We start from the raw sequence: 17,911 nt of genomic DNA on the forward strand, positions 1-17,911 counted from the left end.
CCTTTTTCAGAGAACAAATGTGCACCAGCTTAGTCTGTGTTGCTTCACAATATTAATAGGCTCTCTTTCTCTACTCCTGGAAAGCCCCAAATCTTGGACACCACCATTCTTCTGAGGAGCTGCGTGCAAAGTGCTGTGGGGATGCTAAGAGAGCCAAATGAGAGTTCCAGCCGCAGCACTAGGAGGATTGCAATTCTCCTTAGCCTTCTTTCTGAGGAAAGTGATTTGAAAGGTATGAATGACTAGGAGCATTTAGGTTTGTAAAGTGGAAGGCTTTCTGGTGCAAGCCCCTCCCAAAATATGTTCATACAATCTTTTTCCACAGAGCATGAGGTATCAGGGTTCTCGTGTGCTATCAAGCACAGGATTATGCACGGTGTAGGTGGGGGGGATAGGTAGAAGTTTCTCGCTGTGTGGTAATACTAGGACCTGGGGCCATCCAATGAAGCTGAATGTTTGGAGATAAAAATCATTAGTACTTCAGTCCCTGTATAGTTAACCTGTGGAATTTGCTTGCCACTACAAGATGTGGCAATAAGGCAAAATCAATCATTTTATTGCTTCCATCTTGCCAAGATAACAGCTGTAGTTTACTGTCACCTAGTCTAGTTTCTAAACACCAGTGCAGCACATCTGCAACCTCTCCTGCTTCATGCTGAGCATTCTGTAGATACAGCATACAGTCATACCTCAGTTTAAGTACGCTTCAGTTTGAGTACTTTCAGTTTAAGTTCTCCGCGGACCCATCTGGAACGAATTACTCCACTTTCCATTACTTTCAATGGGAAAATTCGCTTCAGGTTAAGTACGCTTCAGGTTAAGTACAGACTTCCAGAACCAATTACATTCATACTTCAGGTTAAGTACGCTTCAGGTTGAGTACTCTGCGGACCCGTCTGGAACGGATTAACCCACTTTCCATTACTTTCAGTGGGACAGTTCGCTTCAGGTTAAGTACAGACTTCTGGAACCAATTGTGTACTTAAACCGAGGTACCACTGTACTCAATACTCTTCACTCATCTCCAGATGACAACTCCCAACAATTTTATATAGATAATACAGGGTGAGTCTTTTAAAAGAGGCCCCATGGGACATGTGTACTCTGTATCCACGGCACCTCTTTTAAAGGACTCACCCTGTATATTTGTAATTTCATAGTTGACAGTCAAGCACTGCAGAAGATTGTGAAACCTTAACTGGTGTTGATGATAAAATGGGACTAAATTAGCTATCGGTCAGATACCTTTTGTTTTGTCTTCAGCACTTGAAATCTGGCCTTAAGGAATACCAGTTACCACACTTTCTGCTGTTTTTCAGCCTCCTTCCTGAAGATAACAAAGAATCGCCTCTTAACCCTTTTGAGAAAGCAAGAGGAGAACTCTTACATCATGAAAGAGTGGGTGCTTCGGGAGGCATCGAACCTCAATGCCCTCCAAGAAGCAGGAACTTTCAGGTATACACAGTAGTTTAACCTAGTCATATTTCAGCAATCTAAAAGCATAGGCCATTATCTAAAGAGTACACCTCTCTTAAGATGGTTCCATGCACTCAGAGGAATTATAAATTTCTTCTTCCAGCTGTGGGCCCACAAGGTATATTTGATACTTCTCCAGAGGGTCCCCTTGAGCTTTGGGAACAACTTTTCAGATGGGTTTAAGGGCTGCAGAATCAAGGTGGTGTTAAGAGTTTGGTAAATATATTGCAGTGGTATGCAGAGCGAAATAATCTAGTAAAACAGCTGGTTGAAAGGAAAAATAAAACAAGGATTATTAATCATGAGAACGTCATTCTGAGTACAGGCTTTACATGTGGCCAAAAGTAGTGTCACTAGCACATACTAACTCAGACAGGGCTTATCCACACCTCCCTTTCCCTTACCTCTTTCCCCGGGAAAACCTGTGTTTCAGCACTGAATTGGAACAGACAGCAGTCAGGTTTTCCATGGATTCTTAAAGACAATCTTAGGGTCCCGTGCCTAGGAAAGCACAGGAGAAGTGGAAATGTGGGCGAGCCCTGAATCTGTTTTGAGCAAATGTAATTCGGTGAAAAAACAGGAAAGAAATAAAAGTCTCAAATGAAGTAATCTATTTCACCAACAAGTGGTTACTAAAAAAGAATGAGCAGGGGAAGAATAAATTGTCGTTTTGTCTATTTCCCTCACCGTCAACACAATGGTTCAGGTAACTTACTGCAAAGCATTGTTGCTTTATTCCCAGCAGGTGGAGGGTCTGAAAATTCTCCCATGTTTTTCTTTTTTTGTTTGTTTTCTGCAGTCAACTTCAGTATTACAGCTAGTTAAATATCCTGGCCGTTTTGAGTTCAGAGCATTTATATGTGTAGCTGGTGCAAGATGGGAACCAAAACTCTTTAATAAAGCTGGGTGTTGTTGTTTTCTGCAGTAATAGCTCTGTGGGCCAATAATGTTTGGCTGTCTTTCAAAGTTTCTGCCTCTGCTTCAAGTGGTAACATTCCTTATGTAAATAGTATAAACTTTGCTTCAAAGCCATGGTTCACAGTTGGAAAGGTGCTTTCAAAAGAGGAAAGATGTATATACGCAAGTCAAAAAAGGCTTGCTTTTTCTTCATAACATTCTCCCTTGAGATTTTCAGTCTTATCAGAATGCTCCTGAAAGAGTGTGTGATTGTGTCTGAACTTAATTTCTTCTTAATATTGGGTATTTCTTTTTCTTTCTTTCTTTTGTTTCCTTTACCTCTCTTGAAACTTGCAGGCACACCTTGTGGAAGCGGGTGCAGAGTGCAGTTATACCATTTCTGGCCTATATGGTGTCTGTCCTAGACAGAGATGGCAACTTGGACCTGCTGGTTAGACCAGAAACAGAAACTTGTGTGAAAGCTCTGTGGATGTTCATCTTCAATGATCTCAATCTTCTGAACATCCCATACATTATGAGTGAGAAAAGGTAAGTAGCACAACCAAGGCAGCAATGATAAATTGATTTGTTGTTAAATGTGAACGGTGAATGTGATTTTGACTCCCATGTGAAGGAATATTTTCAAAGCTCTTTGTTCATTTGGCAACTATGTATGCCAGTAGTAGGCCATGACAGTTTGGCTTCCCATTTCTAAGTAGGTTTGGCTTACAACAAAACTCTTCAATACCTAGCTTTTATCACATACTGCTAGCCTAGACAGGAGAACCTTGCTGCAAATTTGCATACTGTCTCCTCCACTTCCAGCAGCTTCTCCCATTTTGTCTTCTTGTCTATCCTAGCAGAAGTCCTTCCTTTATCCTCCATCCTTTGCTAAATTTAATCCTCTTTGCTCCTCAACTTGTTGGGGTTTTTTCACTATTCTACCCTGGGGTCTAAATCCAAAACCCTGGCCATGAAAAAAGCAATAGCCCACCTTGAAATCTAGGCAGCAGATGATCTTCTCTCCCTTGAGAGTGAGTGAGCTGGGTGGATCTGATCTTACCCAACTGCTCCCATACAGGTACTTAGTACAGCACCAGGCCTGTGTGTGTGTGTGTGTGTGTGTGTGTGTGTGTGTGTGTGTGTGTGTGTGTGTTGTGAATTGCTATCCTGTGGGACCAATAAAGAGTTCCCCAGACCTGTAGTATGGTATCCTTTTACTCCATGTGTTAATTATAGTGTCTCTGAAATGCACCCACTACATCCATCCATCCATCCTTCCTTCCTTATGGAATAAGTTATTGAGGCAGCCCTCAAACTAATTGTATCCTGTAATCCATTCATTGTATTCATTCGGCACCTTCTATATAAACAGATTGCACTTTACATGCACCTTGATTAAAGGCTGGCCTTGTGATCTATTCTTTTGTTTTTGTTTTTATAGTAATGATTAATAGATTAAAGAAAAGCAAAAGTAAATTTCCCCACTTGGTAATGGATTTCTACCAACTTTCTGATTGATTTTGCATGTTTCTTGCCCAGCTCCCAATCCAAGACAATTCTGGTGGAGAATTCCTTTCAGGTATTTACAGATGCTGGCAATGAGATGCCCTTCAGCTGGAGGATAAAGGATTTTTTGGAAGACCTTTGGGTTCAAGCCCCATATGCCACTGGTGATGAAGGTGAGAATGCAGGGATGACATTGCAACTGGTGTCGCTCATAGGAACCTTTAGATAAATGTCAAATGGATCTGAAGGCAATAATGAAGCACCATCCCTTTTTGATGTTTGTTCTGGGGTTAAGCTGCTGTCCTCTGTGGTTCTGTTTGCCAAAAAAACAAAACCTAAAACGGACATTTTGCTGATTTTCCAAATTCCCCCCAGGCGCTGTTTTCCCCATTGGAATCCTGTTCACAAATTCTCCCTTCATTGAGAGGGCTGTAGCACAACAATTGCAAGTGCTCTTGGATGAAACAGATTATCTCAACCCATTTCAATCTGCATTCAGGCCTGATTATGTGACTTGATTTGGTCTTGGTCATCCTAATGGATGACCTTTATCAGAAGGAGGACAGGGGAATGCAACCCTATATTCTTATTTGATCTCTCAGTGGCTTTTGGTTCTGCTTATGCAAGTTTTTAGTCCCTGAGCATCTTCTGTTTCTATTTGCTTTAATAGGCATATCCTAAAATATACAGACAAATGTTCGTGCTGAAAATTTACTGCGTATCCAAGAATGTCCTGCATTTATATCCAGGACATGACAATCCTATACTTGCTAGCTGCTAAGAGCATTGCTTTGAAACTAAAGGGAGTGATTTGGGCCACATTTCTGGTGCAATGTCAAAATTTCCATTTCTCAGTGGTTACCAAAGGGGGTGGGGGAGCTTGGTGAGAGACTTCTTCATAAACGGCAAACAGCTTTCAATGTTTTGGGTTATGAGACTTACAAAGTAAAGGGTCATCCTACTTTTAACTTTTGAAATAGGGCCATGACACTGCTGCATGGTATTTCTGGGATATACTTATTTATTGAAGCATTTATATACTGCCCTATCATAAAATATCAGGACAGTGTAAACAATATAAAACAAAATACCATCAAAAAGCAATACAAAACCAATCTTTAAATGACTGGCAAGTCAAGAAGATTCATGCCTATTGGCATAAAGAGATACTATGGCATTTAAAATTCCCATCTAATCTAGTTTCCTCCCATTGTACTCCTGACCTGCAGGCCATGCGGAGAAGTTTGTAGGACTCTTTCAGAAGACACCACTGGGGCAGTATATTGCTGGTCTCTCTGCTGAAGAAAGAAACATTATTTTCCACTGTTTTATCAGAGACTATATCCGTCTGATAATGCATGTGGCCTCTCCGAAGGAGCTAAATGTGAGTATAACCAGTAAGAGATGTTGAGCTGCTTGGAGAAGAAAGCATGTGTCAATTACTACGTTCACAATTTGTGTGCTGTAGCATCTGCAAGAAATGGTATTGCTGGCAGTTGTTTTTCATAAATATAAGTCTGCTTTGTCAAGATACTGGAAACATTAAGAACCAGAATTCCTTTCCAACAAGGTTTTCCTGTAAGTACGAAGCTATTTAAAACAAAAACCTAACCTAAATAAGGGATTATAGCCATTGTAACACTGAGACTGTTAGCACATTTATCTAATAACCATTTGGTTATTAAGAAAACAACAACCGGATATGTGATTTCTATAATAATTCACTTATTTATAAAGACTTGTTTTTCAATTTCCAGTTGCTGCAGACAGCTCTCTTATCATGCATAGAGGAAATGAAGGCAGCCTCTCCCAGTGCAGAGGAAGAGGTGCTGCCCATCTCCTGGATCCATCTTGCTTACCATCAGTTTAGTAGTCGTCTGCAAAACCTTTCCAGGATTCTTGCTGTGTACCCTGAAGTGCTCAATGCTCTCACTGAACATATTGAGAAAGAAGGCAGCCTCTTGCAACAGCAAATGGTAGGAGTGATATTTGGTAGCTGTAACATTTTAGAAAAAAACACAGCCTCTGAAGTACATTATATTCTTCCGTTGCCTTTTTAAAGTATTAGGAGAAACAATAATATCTTTAAGGAGAGGTACTATACATCACACAAGGCTTTAACATGTCCGTATCTGCTATACTCCTTATAACAATGCTAATCAACATAGTGCCCTCCAGCTTTGGTTGGGCTCCACCTCGAATTAGCCTCAACCAGCGTTGCCTCTCCCAGGGACGATGGGAGTTGCAGTCCCAACAACATCTGGAGGAGCGTCACATTGGACACCTCTGTCTTAACTGTGTACCTGCCCTACTGTGAGAACACAGTGAGCTTGTGAACCATGAGCTTATGAATTGAATAGTAAGTGTAAAATTCTAGGAAAGAAGAAAACACAAGTGTTAAAGGTTGGCTAATGGAATGTGCCCTATTTAGAACAGAAAGTAAAGTGGTATGTTTGTTTTAAAATAAATAGATGGGATAAACAGAAAGGAAACCAACTATGGACACTGCGGGAGTGTCATTACATGTTCATGAAACTAGTAAAGGGGGTATTGTCATAGTTCTTCTCAAGTTCTGATGCCAACTTACTCAAGGGAGAGGGGTATTTGTTTTCTGTAACTTGCTTAGTTAAGGGGGCATACAGCCTTATTAGTGTCTGAAGCGAATGTATTTTTCTTTACTATCCGTGTCTGTATTAAACCCCTGTTCATGCCTGATCGCTTAGGTTTTGGATGTGCTTGCTGCAATTGCTTGTACTGAGATGTTGGAAGAAAAACTGTTGAACTGCAGATCTCAAACATGGCTCCAGCAGGTGAAGAAGCTTCAAATGCCAGTTGAACTTGTGTGTACAGCAAACTACTTTCAAAGCAATGAGAGCCAATGTGACCAGCTGCTCCAGGATGTCAGGTAGGTCAGAGAGGCAGAATATGAATTTAAAAGTATAGTAATTCTACTTTCATAACTTTTTTCCTTGAGATTAATTTCATATGACATTGTCACTTGGTTACATTGTTGTTTCACCCATTTCATTTTTGAACTGTTGTGGTAAGTTACCCATTTGCAAAGCTGCTTCCCTCTAATACCGTGTTTCTCCGAAAATAAGACACCGTCTTATATTTATTTTTCCTCAAAAAACAACAACACAATGGCTTATTTTCAGGGGATGTCTTATTTTTTTCCTCCTCCTGCCGCGGCTGGCATTGCTGCTGCACCTATCACTATGTCTTATTTTCGGGGTATGGCTTATATTCCTTGAATGCTTAAATATCCTGCTATGGCTTATTTTATGACTACGTCTTAAAATAGGGGAAACAGGGTACCCTCAAATCCCAGATTACACGTTTCCTGTGTTATCACACACACACACACACACACACACACACACACACACACACACACACACAAACACACACCTCAGTATAGTGGTTAGAGAGTAAGACTAGGAGCTGAGAGACCAGGGTTCATCACCTCGCTCGACCCTGAAGCTCACTGGGTGACCTCACAGGATTGCTGTGGGGATCAAGGAGGGGAAAAGAACCTTGTATGCCACCTTGAGCTGCTTGGAGAAAAAGGTGGGATATAAATGCAGTAAATAGTAAAACTAAAATGCTATTATGGAATCTACAAAGGAATATGGAATGAAAAAAATACAGTAGTCAAGTGGTTCTGTGAGCCTCCAAATTGAAGCTCAGTGGAACAGATGTAGCTGTTCAGTAAAATAATCTAAGCTGCTGCACTCACTCAGTTCTGGCCCTCTCCTTAGTTACAATTTACTAGTGGGTTGCATCATTCCTTCTAGTCTTTTGCAAATCAAGTCTTCAGTGCCACTGAATTTTATGACACACTCTGCAAAAGGCAGTGATGATCCCTTCTTATACACCAGGAGTCTTTCCTCAATCCCTCAATCCAGTCATCCGGTACTTTATTCCTACTTTATTCTTTTTTCCCCATCTATAAATAAGCCATAACTCACATTTCTCTTGGAAACAGGAGCCGATGGAATCGGGTTTTCTCAGTCTCCCTCTTTGTGGAACATGTGCTGCTTGGAGCAGAAAAGGTGATCCCAGAGATGGTGGATCTGATAAAAAAATACACCATAAGGCTTGGAAAGGTAAGGACCCTTTTTCCATTTGGAGGAAAACATCACTTTAAGAAACATCAGTTGCTTATTTGGCTGGCCATAAACAACTTAAATATGTACCACTTTTACTTTAGAACTCAGAACTCAGAACTTGCTTTTCTGTTCATAAGTAGAATGGCACTTCCAATTTGTAAAACAGAAACAACAATGAGTATAGTGCCTCAAATGCCTAAAAAAGAGATATGTTTTAACCTGTTAATGTCAATGCCAGGCAAGCCTCACAGGAGAACATTCTACAGCTGGGGAGGGGTTGTGTACATATTATACTTGTAAAGCACAGTAGACATGCATTCTTTCCATCAAAGAATTCTAGGTACTGTGGTTTGTTAAAGGTTTATGGGAACTGTAACCCTGTGAGTTGTAGACTGCAGTGTCCAGGATTCTTTTAGGGGAAGTGTGTTTCAAAACTTCTTTAAAGGTACAGTATAGTGTGTTCACATCCTAAGTCTTACTGAACTCAGCCCTTCTGCAAAGACATGTATCATTGCTGTAGTAAAAATAATGTAACAAAGCCAGTTGGAGTAGCTTATTTGGCTAGCTTGTTAAACCCAGTTAGAACAAATGCATGTTCTGCTATTGCAGTTACCATAATGATAAATGTGCAGACTCTTGTGGTTAGGTTACTGCATTGTTTGCCTATATTTGAGAGTCTCTTCCCATTCACATTGTTTTTATTCTTTTCAGTGTTTCCAGTGGAATTCTGACATCAAAACTCATAACACATTCACTGCAGTGATGAAAGTGCTGTGCGAATGCAAGGATGAAATCAGTTCAGCATTTTGCAAGTAAAGCTTTTGGGATGAGTGTGTGAGGAGGGCTGGGGGAAAGGCAGTTTGTGGGGAAGCAGTGGGATATAAGTTACCATAAATGTGAAAAGAGAAAGATTTTTTTTAAAAAGACATGAGGTAAATTGAAATCTTTTGAGAGATGTGGGAGTTTGAGAGGGAAAAAATTAAATTAAAGGCCTTATTTGTTTGGCATCTCTGGGTGAGCAGATTTTGCCTAAAATGGGACGATTGACTCGTAACACCTCCAGAACCAATGTCTATACTTTGATTAAAACTGAACTATGGAACTCCCTGCAAGAAGAAAATTGCTGCGGTGAAGAGTCTAGTGATTTCCAAAGAGGAGTTAGATACAGTGGTACCTTGGTTGTCGAACTTAATATGTTCTGGGAGTCCATTTGACTCCCAGAACCATTTGAAAACCAAGGCGCGACTTCCGATTGGCTGCAGGAGCTTCTTGCACTCAATCAGAAGCCGTGGAAGCCACAACAGACGTTCGGCTTCTGAAAATCATTTGAAAACCAGAACACTCACTTCTGGGTTTTCAACGTTTGGGAGCCGAAAACTTTGGCAACTAAGCCATTCAAAAACCAAGGTTTGACTGTATTAGCAGAAAATTGTGTTAGCAATTGACAAATGATTACACCCAATTTCACCTTTTTGTGACTGTTGCAGCCCCTACGCTAGCATTTTGTGATTGTGGGGGCAGGCAGGGCTCAGTAATTTTCAGTCCTCTCAAGTGGACCCTGAAAGGGGAAGGGTACCATATAAAGTTTGAGCATCGCTGGCTTAGGCAATGGGCTCTACAATTAAATATATGATCACATTAACTGTGGCTCTTGAATTCACAGGTATGGCTTAAGACCGTGTCCAATATGTATGGGAGATCCTAAGGACCCAGTCAACCTCCCTTGTGATCACGTATATTGCCACAGTTGTATCAATCAGTGGCTGGTGGCAGGACAGATGTCCTGTCCGCTTTGCCTGGTTGACCTACCAGAAAAATATTCTATTGAAGTATCCAAGGAGCTCAGGTAAAGCCATCTTCTGACAATCTATAATACTGGTAATGATTTAGAGACACTGGCCTTAATTTCTGAGGACTTAATATTACCCTACTAGCTGTGCATTTACACATGTGTTTTGTGGTGCAAGTTACAGAGTTGACCAGATATGTAATGGCTCATGCATTTTCTCCACAGTATTTGCATAGAAAAAAATGCCCAGTTCCGTAAGTTTTGCAACAGTTTTTTCATAGACATGGTTTCTACTATGTGCTTCAAAGACAATGAACCCCCAGAAAAAGCTGTGATCCAAATGCTACTGAAACTCCTGTTTTTCCATACGAAGCCTTTGAGAGGTACATGCACAAGATCTTTTATCAACTGTCTTGTCTTGAATAAATAGACTTTTCCATGTCTTTATGCAGAGTTTTATTACTCCTTTAGGAAACACCAGGGTGCATACAAAATCTCTGTCGCCTTTTAACGATGTGGTAGATAAAACGCCTGTAATTCGTTCCGTCGTGCTAAAGTTGCTTCTAAAATACAGGTAAGGACTTTCAATTGGGACTTTCAACTACCCTGCTTCTTCTTCAGTGTTTATCCCACTGATGCATGTTTTTGTTTCCTTGAAGTCCTTGTGGTCCTTTCCTGGGTTCAGCTATTGCTTTTCAGAAACTTGCTGGCTCTCCCCTCGGCTCTGTTGTACAACTGAAATGCATACTTCTGACAGTGGAAATCTCCTTTCATTTTTACAATATAGAAGCACATGCCTTGTTCATTAATAAGGAGAGTTTTCTCTGTTTCTATAGCTTCAACGATGTGAAAGTCTATGTACAAAATTATTTATCAGAAGTAGAATCAAGCTGCATACTAGACAAAGATGATAAAACAAAACTGTACGTGCTGTTTGTCAACTGCCTTGAAGTAAGTATACTTTCCAGTTTCCTTGTTTACTTTGCAGGGGTGACATGGCCCAGTGGTAGAATCTTAGGTCATTCCAGAATCTTAACTTTTCAGAGACATGGAAGAGATTTTTTTTAAAAATACTTTTTATTAAATTTTCCAATTAAAAAAACAATTCAATTATTTCAATTATATCCAATTATACATATACATATCAATTAAGCCAAATATTATGCCAAATCCTTAAAACAATTTTTTTTTCGACTCCCCATGCTCCAAAGTCCTGGGATTTTAAACAGCTGTTAACATTGCCATCCTAATCCTATGATCAAAATCTTGCTGTTATCCATCATAGTCCCAATCTTTTCAACAGTCCTTCTAGATGTTTTCCTCTCTCTTTTATCTTTCATCACAGCTTCTGAGATAAGCATCAAACAAGATTTAACACTGTCCATTTTTCCTGTGTGGGTTTTTTATCCAGTCCAACCTCCCCATAAATCTCTCTTAGTCCAGTATGCCTTTCTTGCCACGTCGACAGTCCGACACAAACCAGCGCCATTTTAGGAGTCTCGGATTCTATGCACTCTTCTTCCAAACTTCTTGTAAATTTTGCACGAGTCCAGCTTTTGGCGTGGAACAGCTGTTTCACATTATGTATAACTTCTTATGATTGACTTACAGCCTTCCTCGTCCTTCAGCTGGTCCCCGCACTCTGAGACTCCCGTTTGGCTGCTACTATCCATCAATTTCCACATACGCCACAGCTCAGCGCCATCTTGAATGCCTCGGGATGTACCTTCTTCTTCCAAACTGATTATGAACTTAGCGAGAGAACAGCTTTTTAGTGAGGGGCCGTAATTGATTTATAGCTTTCCTCACCTTTCTGCTGAACCCTGCAGTCCGAGACTCCAATTAAACCGCAATTAGCACTCAGATTCCAAAGACACCACAGCTCGTAAATCCCACTCGTCAGCGGCATTCAGGCAGTACAGATAAACGTTCCGGGGGAGGGGGGTTTCCAGTTTTAAAAAAAACATTTTCTGAAATCATACCAGATGATAATCCTCTATTTAAATAAAGTCCAATGCCACACAGTTCATTTCCATTTCTCATTTGTCTAATATAATCAGGCAGTCCGTCCAGGAAAGTTATATGTACGTCTTAAAATATGAGAATAAAAAGTTCACTTCCCTTTTCGTTCCGCCCCAGTCATTCTTTTCTCTTGATAAAATGCTCCCTCGGTTCTCTTCTCACTCAGAAGCTGATAAAGTCCTGGCAGTATCTTCTTCCCTTTCCTTTGAAGCATGTCCATGGTTTTAAATCTAATTATTCTTCTTAATCATGGCGTTCATGCTCGCATGGGGGGCCTCCAGGAGTTCCGGCCCCCATGAGTGCTTAGCCCAGGCCCCCCCACCCCTTCAAGGAACAGGGTGGGTTGAGGGGCACCCGCGGGCCAGCGGCCCCCCCGTCACCCCCGGGGGGGTCAGGGGACTGCCTTACTCCCCTGGCAGCCGCCAAAATTCCTCATGGGAGTCGGGAGCGATGGTACGGGTCAGCCATAACTCCCACGAGCACGAGCGGAAGTCTACATGGAAGAGATTTTATAGAGCAATCATTGCCTGGAAGGAAATAGACTAGATCAGAAGGTGCTTACGATTAGATTTAGTCATTTACAGTTGACTTATGTGGAGCAAACAGGATTTCCTCATCATCTAAGCTTACACACACCATTTTGTTTATATATTTACCAAGCTGTCAGCTGCTGGATCAGGTAGGAGGGAAATAGCTTTCCTTACTCGTCAAAGCCTGTGCACAGCTTTTGCATTAGCATCAACTTAACTAGCACTCTGTGTTTTGATTATTGGAGATGGTAGCAATTTCACCCCCGATAATATTTTGAAAAGCAGTGAGTGACATAATGATGATCATGAGTGATTCTTGAAACATTTGGAACTGTGTGACTTGCTTCTTGATAAGCAAGCCTCTTAGTTTTTCAGCCTTCTAAAATTGCCACAGCCCCTACTTGTTTGCTTTTAGCTGAGTATTGAACATGCCCCCGGAGCATTTGCTTGGACTAAGACTGCAGTACTAACCCCTTACCTAGGAGTAAATACCATTGAATTCAGTAGTACTTTTGAGTAGACATGGTTAGGATTGCATTGTAACTCGTGGCCAAAATGTTTCCAGATTTATTTGTTTGTTTGTTCATTTTTAAAGCACCACCAGGAAGCAGAAAAAGCTTTGCAGGCTGGCATACCTGTCAGCTCAGTGGCATTCCATGTACAAAATGGTGTGTGTGTGTGTGTGTGTGTGTGTGTGCTTGCATGTCCCCAAAGGTGCAAACTACAAATGCAAGAAGTTTAAAAAGCTTAAACTGTATGGAATGGAGACTTAGTTGTAACTGGGAAACGTGGTTTAATTTTTCAGGATTCTATGTGTGAGAAATCAGGAGCCTTCTCTGAGGAAAGCAAGGCAAACCGGCTAAGAGAGGATGGGCATTTCCTCGAAAGCTACTTACAGTGGAGGAGGAACAGCGGTGACACCCGTCAAGAAGCCTCCATCGAGTATTTGCAGGGTGTGGCCCACATCCAACTGTGCATGGACAGGGCTGCAGAGCTGCTCTTTGAGCTTCATGGAACTTCAGGCAAGTGGGATTATGGTAACCAAAGAGGAATGCAAATGTACCAAAGAAATGGCATGTGAAAGAGTTCCTGCTGCCAGATGATTTTTATCAGTCATGCACTTTTAAAATTGTGACCTTTCTATAGCACGGCATAGAGAATAAGGCCTTCTCTCTCTCTCTCTCTCTCTCTCTCTCTCTCTCTCTCTGTAGATGGTGGCGAAGAAACAGAGAAGCAACTCTACCTGCAGAAAGTGAAGCGCTTCTGCTGTCAGACTAAAAATGACTGGTGTAGAGTTTACCTTGTCCGAAAGCTTACTAATCAGTATGGAATGGAGTTCACACAGAGGCTTTCCAGTGAACAACAGTATCTCTGGGTATTTCCATCGGAAGTAATTCAACAGCAACAGGTAATACACATCTGTTTCTATCGTTAATAAATTTGAGGTGTTTATTTCTGAGCTATGGCTTGGTACACAAGGGCCAAATGGAGTGGCTCTTAAGAAGGAATTTGCAAAAATAAAAGGAATTTGTTTTGCTTACATTGAGATTTCACCCTCTAAGCTAAGGTTTATTCACTCAGGCCTTTGGTAACTAAGCTGGTTTCTATGGTGGTGCTCATCTTTTAGTGAGTTAGGTAGGACTAATTTTATTCACTGAGCATTTTAGGTATATTGTGCTATACACTGTTTTAAATTTTCTGGTTTTAATTGTTTTTATCTGTTTTTTATCTTGTAAGTCACTTGTATTTTTTTGTTAAAAAGTAACTAACAAATATATCTAATATTAATAAGCAAAACATATTGCTTTGGCTAGAGAGCTTAGTGATAACTTAGAATGATTGGGCAGGCATCTATTACCCTTCCGAAGTTTGAAATTCGACTGCAGATTGCTGGGCAGATTCTGTAGTTACAGCACATTGTTTAGAATGTGCTTTCATATTCACACTTTTTAAAAATGGGACTTGGTATTTTGTGGCCTCAGAGTCATCAGCACAATCAGATGGATCGGTTCCTGGTATGCGGCAGAAACTACAGAGTGGTTCGTGATGCTTTGGGAAAAGCAATAATAGAATGCCAGGCAGATGGTATTGCAGCAGCCCTGAAGGTAAAGCCATTTCTTTTGATTTCATATATTCCTGATGATTTTTTCTTCCCTCCTTCCTTTGTATATCTCAGCTCTATTAACAAGGTTTTCTTGCTTACTATTGATGCCAAAGCCCAAATATTCATCTGTGTTCTATGGTTTACTTCTTGTGCTTATCAAATTACAAGCCATTCTTGCATTGGGTGGAGTATCAGGGCTGAATTTCAGCACGCAACATGTTGCATTAGAAACACTGACTCTGCTTATCAGTGATGGACTTCCTTCACTGTGCCATTTTGTAGTGTCCTTCATATGTTCTTACCCAGATCTGGGTGGATCTCCTACCTACAGGAGAAATTTGGCAAATGAAGAAATCCCAATTGAAATACTCTTGCCATAGGTGATGGAATCTTACTGACTACCAGATTGAAACAGTGTCAGGGAAACATTTACAAAAGTTGTGCCTTTAGTGTCTTTTTTTGGACACATCTTTGGACTGATGCACTAGATGAGATCTTTGTGACCTGGTACCATTTCATGGGCGTGTTTTCTGTACCAATATCCATGACTGCTAATAGCCAAAGATGGAAGCTTAACTATTAATAATCTCTCATTTCTTGCCCTCTTCTCCACCCTGCCCCACCCCCAATCCCAGCCTTGGTAACTTGTGCCTTCTTTTTCAGGCATGCAATGTCTCCAAGTCTGTCCAGGCTGTTCATTTTCTCTTGGCTGTCTTCAGAGAGTTCACATCTCTGTATGGATGCAAGGAGCTGAGTCTTCATCCGAAGCAGGAGGTAAATGCCTTTGCCTTGGTGCCAGTTTGCATGTTGCCTTGTGCACAAGTGCTGCTTCTTTAGGAGAGAGGAAGATTTAGGATATCGATTATAGAACTGAGCAAAGGTGGTTGTTTTCCCCAACTTTCATTTGAAAATCCGTTGAAAGGCATTGACCTATATGCATTATTAATCACCTTCCAAACATTTGATTATCTTAGTTGACCATAGTTCATATGAAGATTGAAATGAGTCTAGTTGACAAATCTCACCTTACTTTTTGTAAAATAATTTTCTTCTTATTTCAGCAACGTGATGTTATCAAGGAGTTCATCCAGAGCTCCAACGTTCTTCCTTCTCCAGAGCTGGGGAAATTTGCAGAATCTCTGATGGATAACCATCCCCCCTCACTAGCATTGAGCCCCCAAGATTCCAGCCACAAGAGGGTAGTGATTGAAATGGCAATTCACACTGCTGCTGTCTTGCTGTCTGGCCAGAATCGAATCCTTGAACCTCTAAGGAATCTGGCATTCTCACCACATACCATGCAGGTAAAGAAGTGAATCTTCCATTTTCCTTTGCAATTCCCATCAGTTACTGCACTCATTACTGTTTTACTTGCATTTCCTGCCTGTCTGCCATCACACAGAAACAGTCCTCGCCTGCATGCAAGCATAACACACTTTGGCGAAAGACTTCAACTGAAGATCTTAATGCATGAGCAGGAGGACACTGCATATTACAGTATTCTAGTTCCGCTTTGATATTATTCTTCTCCCCCTCCAGGTTGCTTTTCTGCCAACAATGCCAGAAGACTTACTGGCTCAGGCTGTGAGATGGGAAGGAACAAGAACACTTCGATGGTATAGTAAGTACCATGCTCAGGCTTGGGAGCAGCCTAGAGAGCTATTTTTCCCCAATGGTGTATTGTCCCCTAAAAACAGTGGAAATAATCCAGGGTATGATGGGGATTTAATTTTGCTGCTTCCATATATTATTCTCCTGTCAAATTACTGTGTCTATCCATTTAGGCACAAAGACATATGGTTAAGTGTCAGTGGGTGGTACCCAATTCACTCATTCTTTTAGTGCAAGGATTTCCACTTCCGCATCAGATTTTCCCTGTCTTCCCTCCCCATGCACCTCCATGACCTAAACTTTAAATGTACTTTGTGCAAGTGAAATAAGCAGACCTGAAACATTCCAAGATATTTTGATGTGTACCATGGGAACAAGTAGCAGATTGATAGAAATATTTGTTTCTGAAAGCATCCAGAGGTATTTCGAGATCAAATTCTGTAATGAGACTCTGCTAGCAGAGTTGGTTATCAGAATTAGCAGAAATTTGTTCATATTTGCCCCACCGTGCATCAATTTGCACTTGTTTACATTTTATTGCATTTGCCATTTTACTGCCCAGTAACTTAGCTTGAAGAGGTTCTTTTGGAGCTCTTTGCAATCTCTTTTTAACAACTCTAAACAATTTAGTAGCAAATACCAACCTCACTGCTCAGCCCTAACTAGATAACTTACGAACAAGCACAGGTTCCAATACCAATATTTGGAGGACTCTCCTATTTCTCTTCATTCAGAGAACTGTCCATTTTTTCCTACTCTACTTCCTGCTATGTAGCCAATTCCTGATCCATGAGAGGAGCTTTCCTCTTATTCCTTGAGTGCTAAGCTTACTCAGGAGTCTTTTGTGAGGTACCTTGTCAAAAGCTTTTTGAAAGTCCAGGTTTCCTGTGTCAGCCATATCATCTCTATATGCTTGTTCACACATTCAAATAGCATTAATAAGTGTTTTTTGTTTGTTTTAGGGGTGAAGGTCTAAATTGTTGAGCTTTTTTTAGGGAGGGCAGCGACAAAAATAGATCAACAATAAGTCATCCCGCCAGCGGAAACTCTCTTCCGCTCTGGAAATCGTGTGCAGATAAAGGAAAGAGGGAGGGAGTGGGGGCGAATGCTCCTTTTCACTCATGGACGAAAATGAGCCCACAGTCAACTTTTAACAACCGGGGGTTGACCTGTCGATCACAGTCGACCTGTTGGACAGCCCTGTTCTATATGTTTGGTTATTTTATATTTAACTCCATCAGGTATAGGGCAGGGAATGAGTTCTCGATAGGTTAGAATTCCCTTTGTTCCATTGATAGTACCATTGTGCTGAGGCTCTGCTTCGTGTGCCTCCTCAATGAGAGGTCCGAAGGGTGGCAGCACAACACGGGCCATTTCTGCAGTGGCTCCCTGTTTGTAGAATGCTCTCCCCAGGGAGGTTCGCCTGGCACCATCATTATACAGTGGTACCTCTACTTATGAATAACTCTACTTACGAATGGAGCTCCGTCCGCCATCTTGGATGCGGTTTAGATAGGATTTTTTCTACTTACTTATTTTTTTCAATAGGGTTGCTTCTACTTACGATTTTTTTTCTCCCAATGCATTCCTATGGGATTCGACTTAAGAATGTGTGTTCGGAACGCGTTAAATTCGTAAGTAGAGGTACCACTGTACACCTTTAGGCACCTGCCAAAAACTTTCCTCCTTAAGCAGGCCTTTGATTGATTGACATCCAGTGCCCTTTAAAAATGTGTTGGGGAGTTATTGGGATGTTTTTGTTTTTGCTTTGCTTTTGTTTTTATATCGTGTTTTTATATTGTGAACTGCCCTGAGACCTGTGCCAAAAACTTTCCTCCTTAAGCAGGCCTTTGATTGATTG

At 41.0% G+C, this 17,911-nt stretch overlaps 1 protein-coding gene across 2 annotated transcripts in view; it reads left to right on the forward strand.

The window, feature by feature from the left end:
- RNF213 (ring finger protein 213) overlaps positions 1-17,911 on the forward strand; it is a 94,016-nt gene that overhangs the window by 59,661 nt on the left and 16,444 nt on the right. For both annotated transcript variants that reach the window (XM_060270902.1, XM_060270903.1), the window contains 19 exons: positions 85-232; positions 1,320-1,455; positions 2,731-2,922; positions 3,916-4,055; positions 5,112-5,266; positions 5,640-5,858; positions 6,606-6,787; positions 7,871-7,991; positions 8,706-8,806; positions 9,658-9,840; positions 10,009-10,166; positions 10,255-10,357; positions 10,620-10,734; positions 13,141-13,357; positions 13,547-13,743; positions 14,318-14,440; positions 15,103-15,213; positions 15,501-15,743; positions 15,979-16,060. In XM_060270902.1, the coding sequence (XP_060126885.1) occupies positions 85-232; positions 1,320-1,455; positions 2,731-2,922; positions 3,916-4,055; positions 5,112-5,266; positions 5,640-5,858; positions 6,606-6,787; positions 7,871-7,991; positions 8,706-8,806; positions 9,658-9,840; positions 10,009-10,166; positions 10,255-10,357; positions 10,620-10,734; positions 13,141-13,357; positions 13,547-13,743; positions 14,318-14,440; positions 15,103-15,213; positions 15,501-15,743; positions 15,979-16,060 (2,926 nt within the window). The remainder of the gene's footprint in view (positions 1-84; positions 233-1,319; positions 1,456-2,730; positions 2,923-3,915; positions 4,056-5,111; positions 5,267-5,639; positions 5,859-6,605; positions 6,788-7,870; positions 7,992-8,705; positions 8,807-9,657; positions 9,841-10,008; positions 10,167-10,254; positions 10,358-10,619; positions 10,735-13,140; positions 13,358-13,546; positions 13,744-14,317; positions 14,441-15,102; positions 15,214-15,500; positions 15,744-15,978; positions 16,061-17,911) is intronic.

The sequence above is a fragment of the Zootoca vivipara genome, chromosome 2 (genome assembly GCF_963506605.1).
Source record: "Zootoca vivipara chromosome 2, rZooViv1.1, whole genome shotgun sequence".
In the NCBI taxonomy this organism is placed as follows: Eukaryota; Metazoa; Chordata; class Lepidosauria; order Squamata; family Lacertidae; genus Zootoca; species Zootoca vivipara.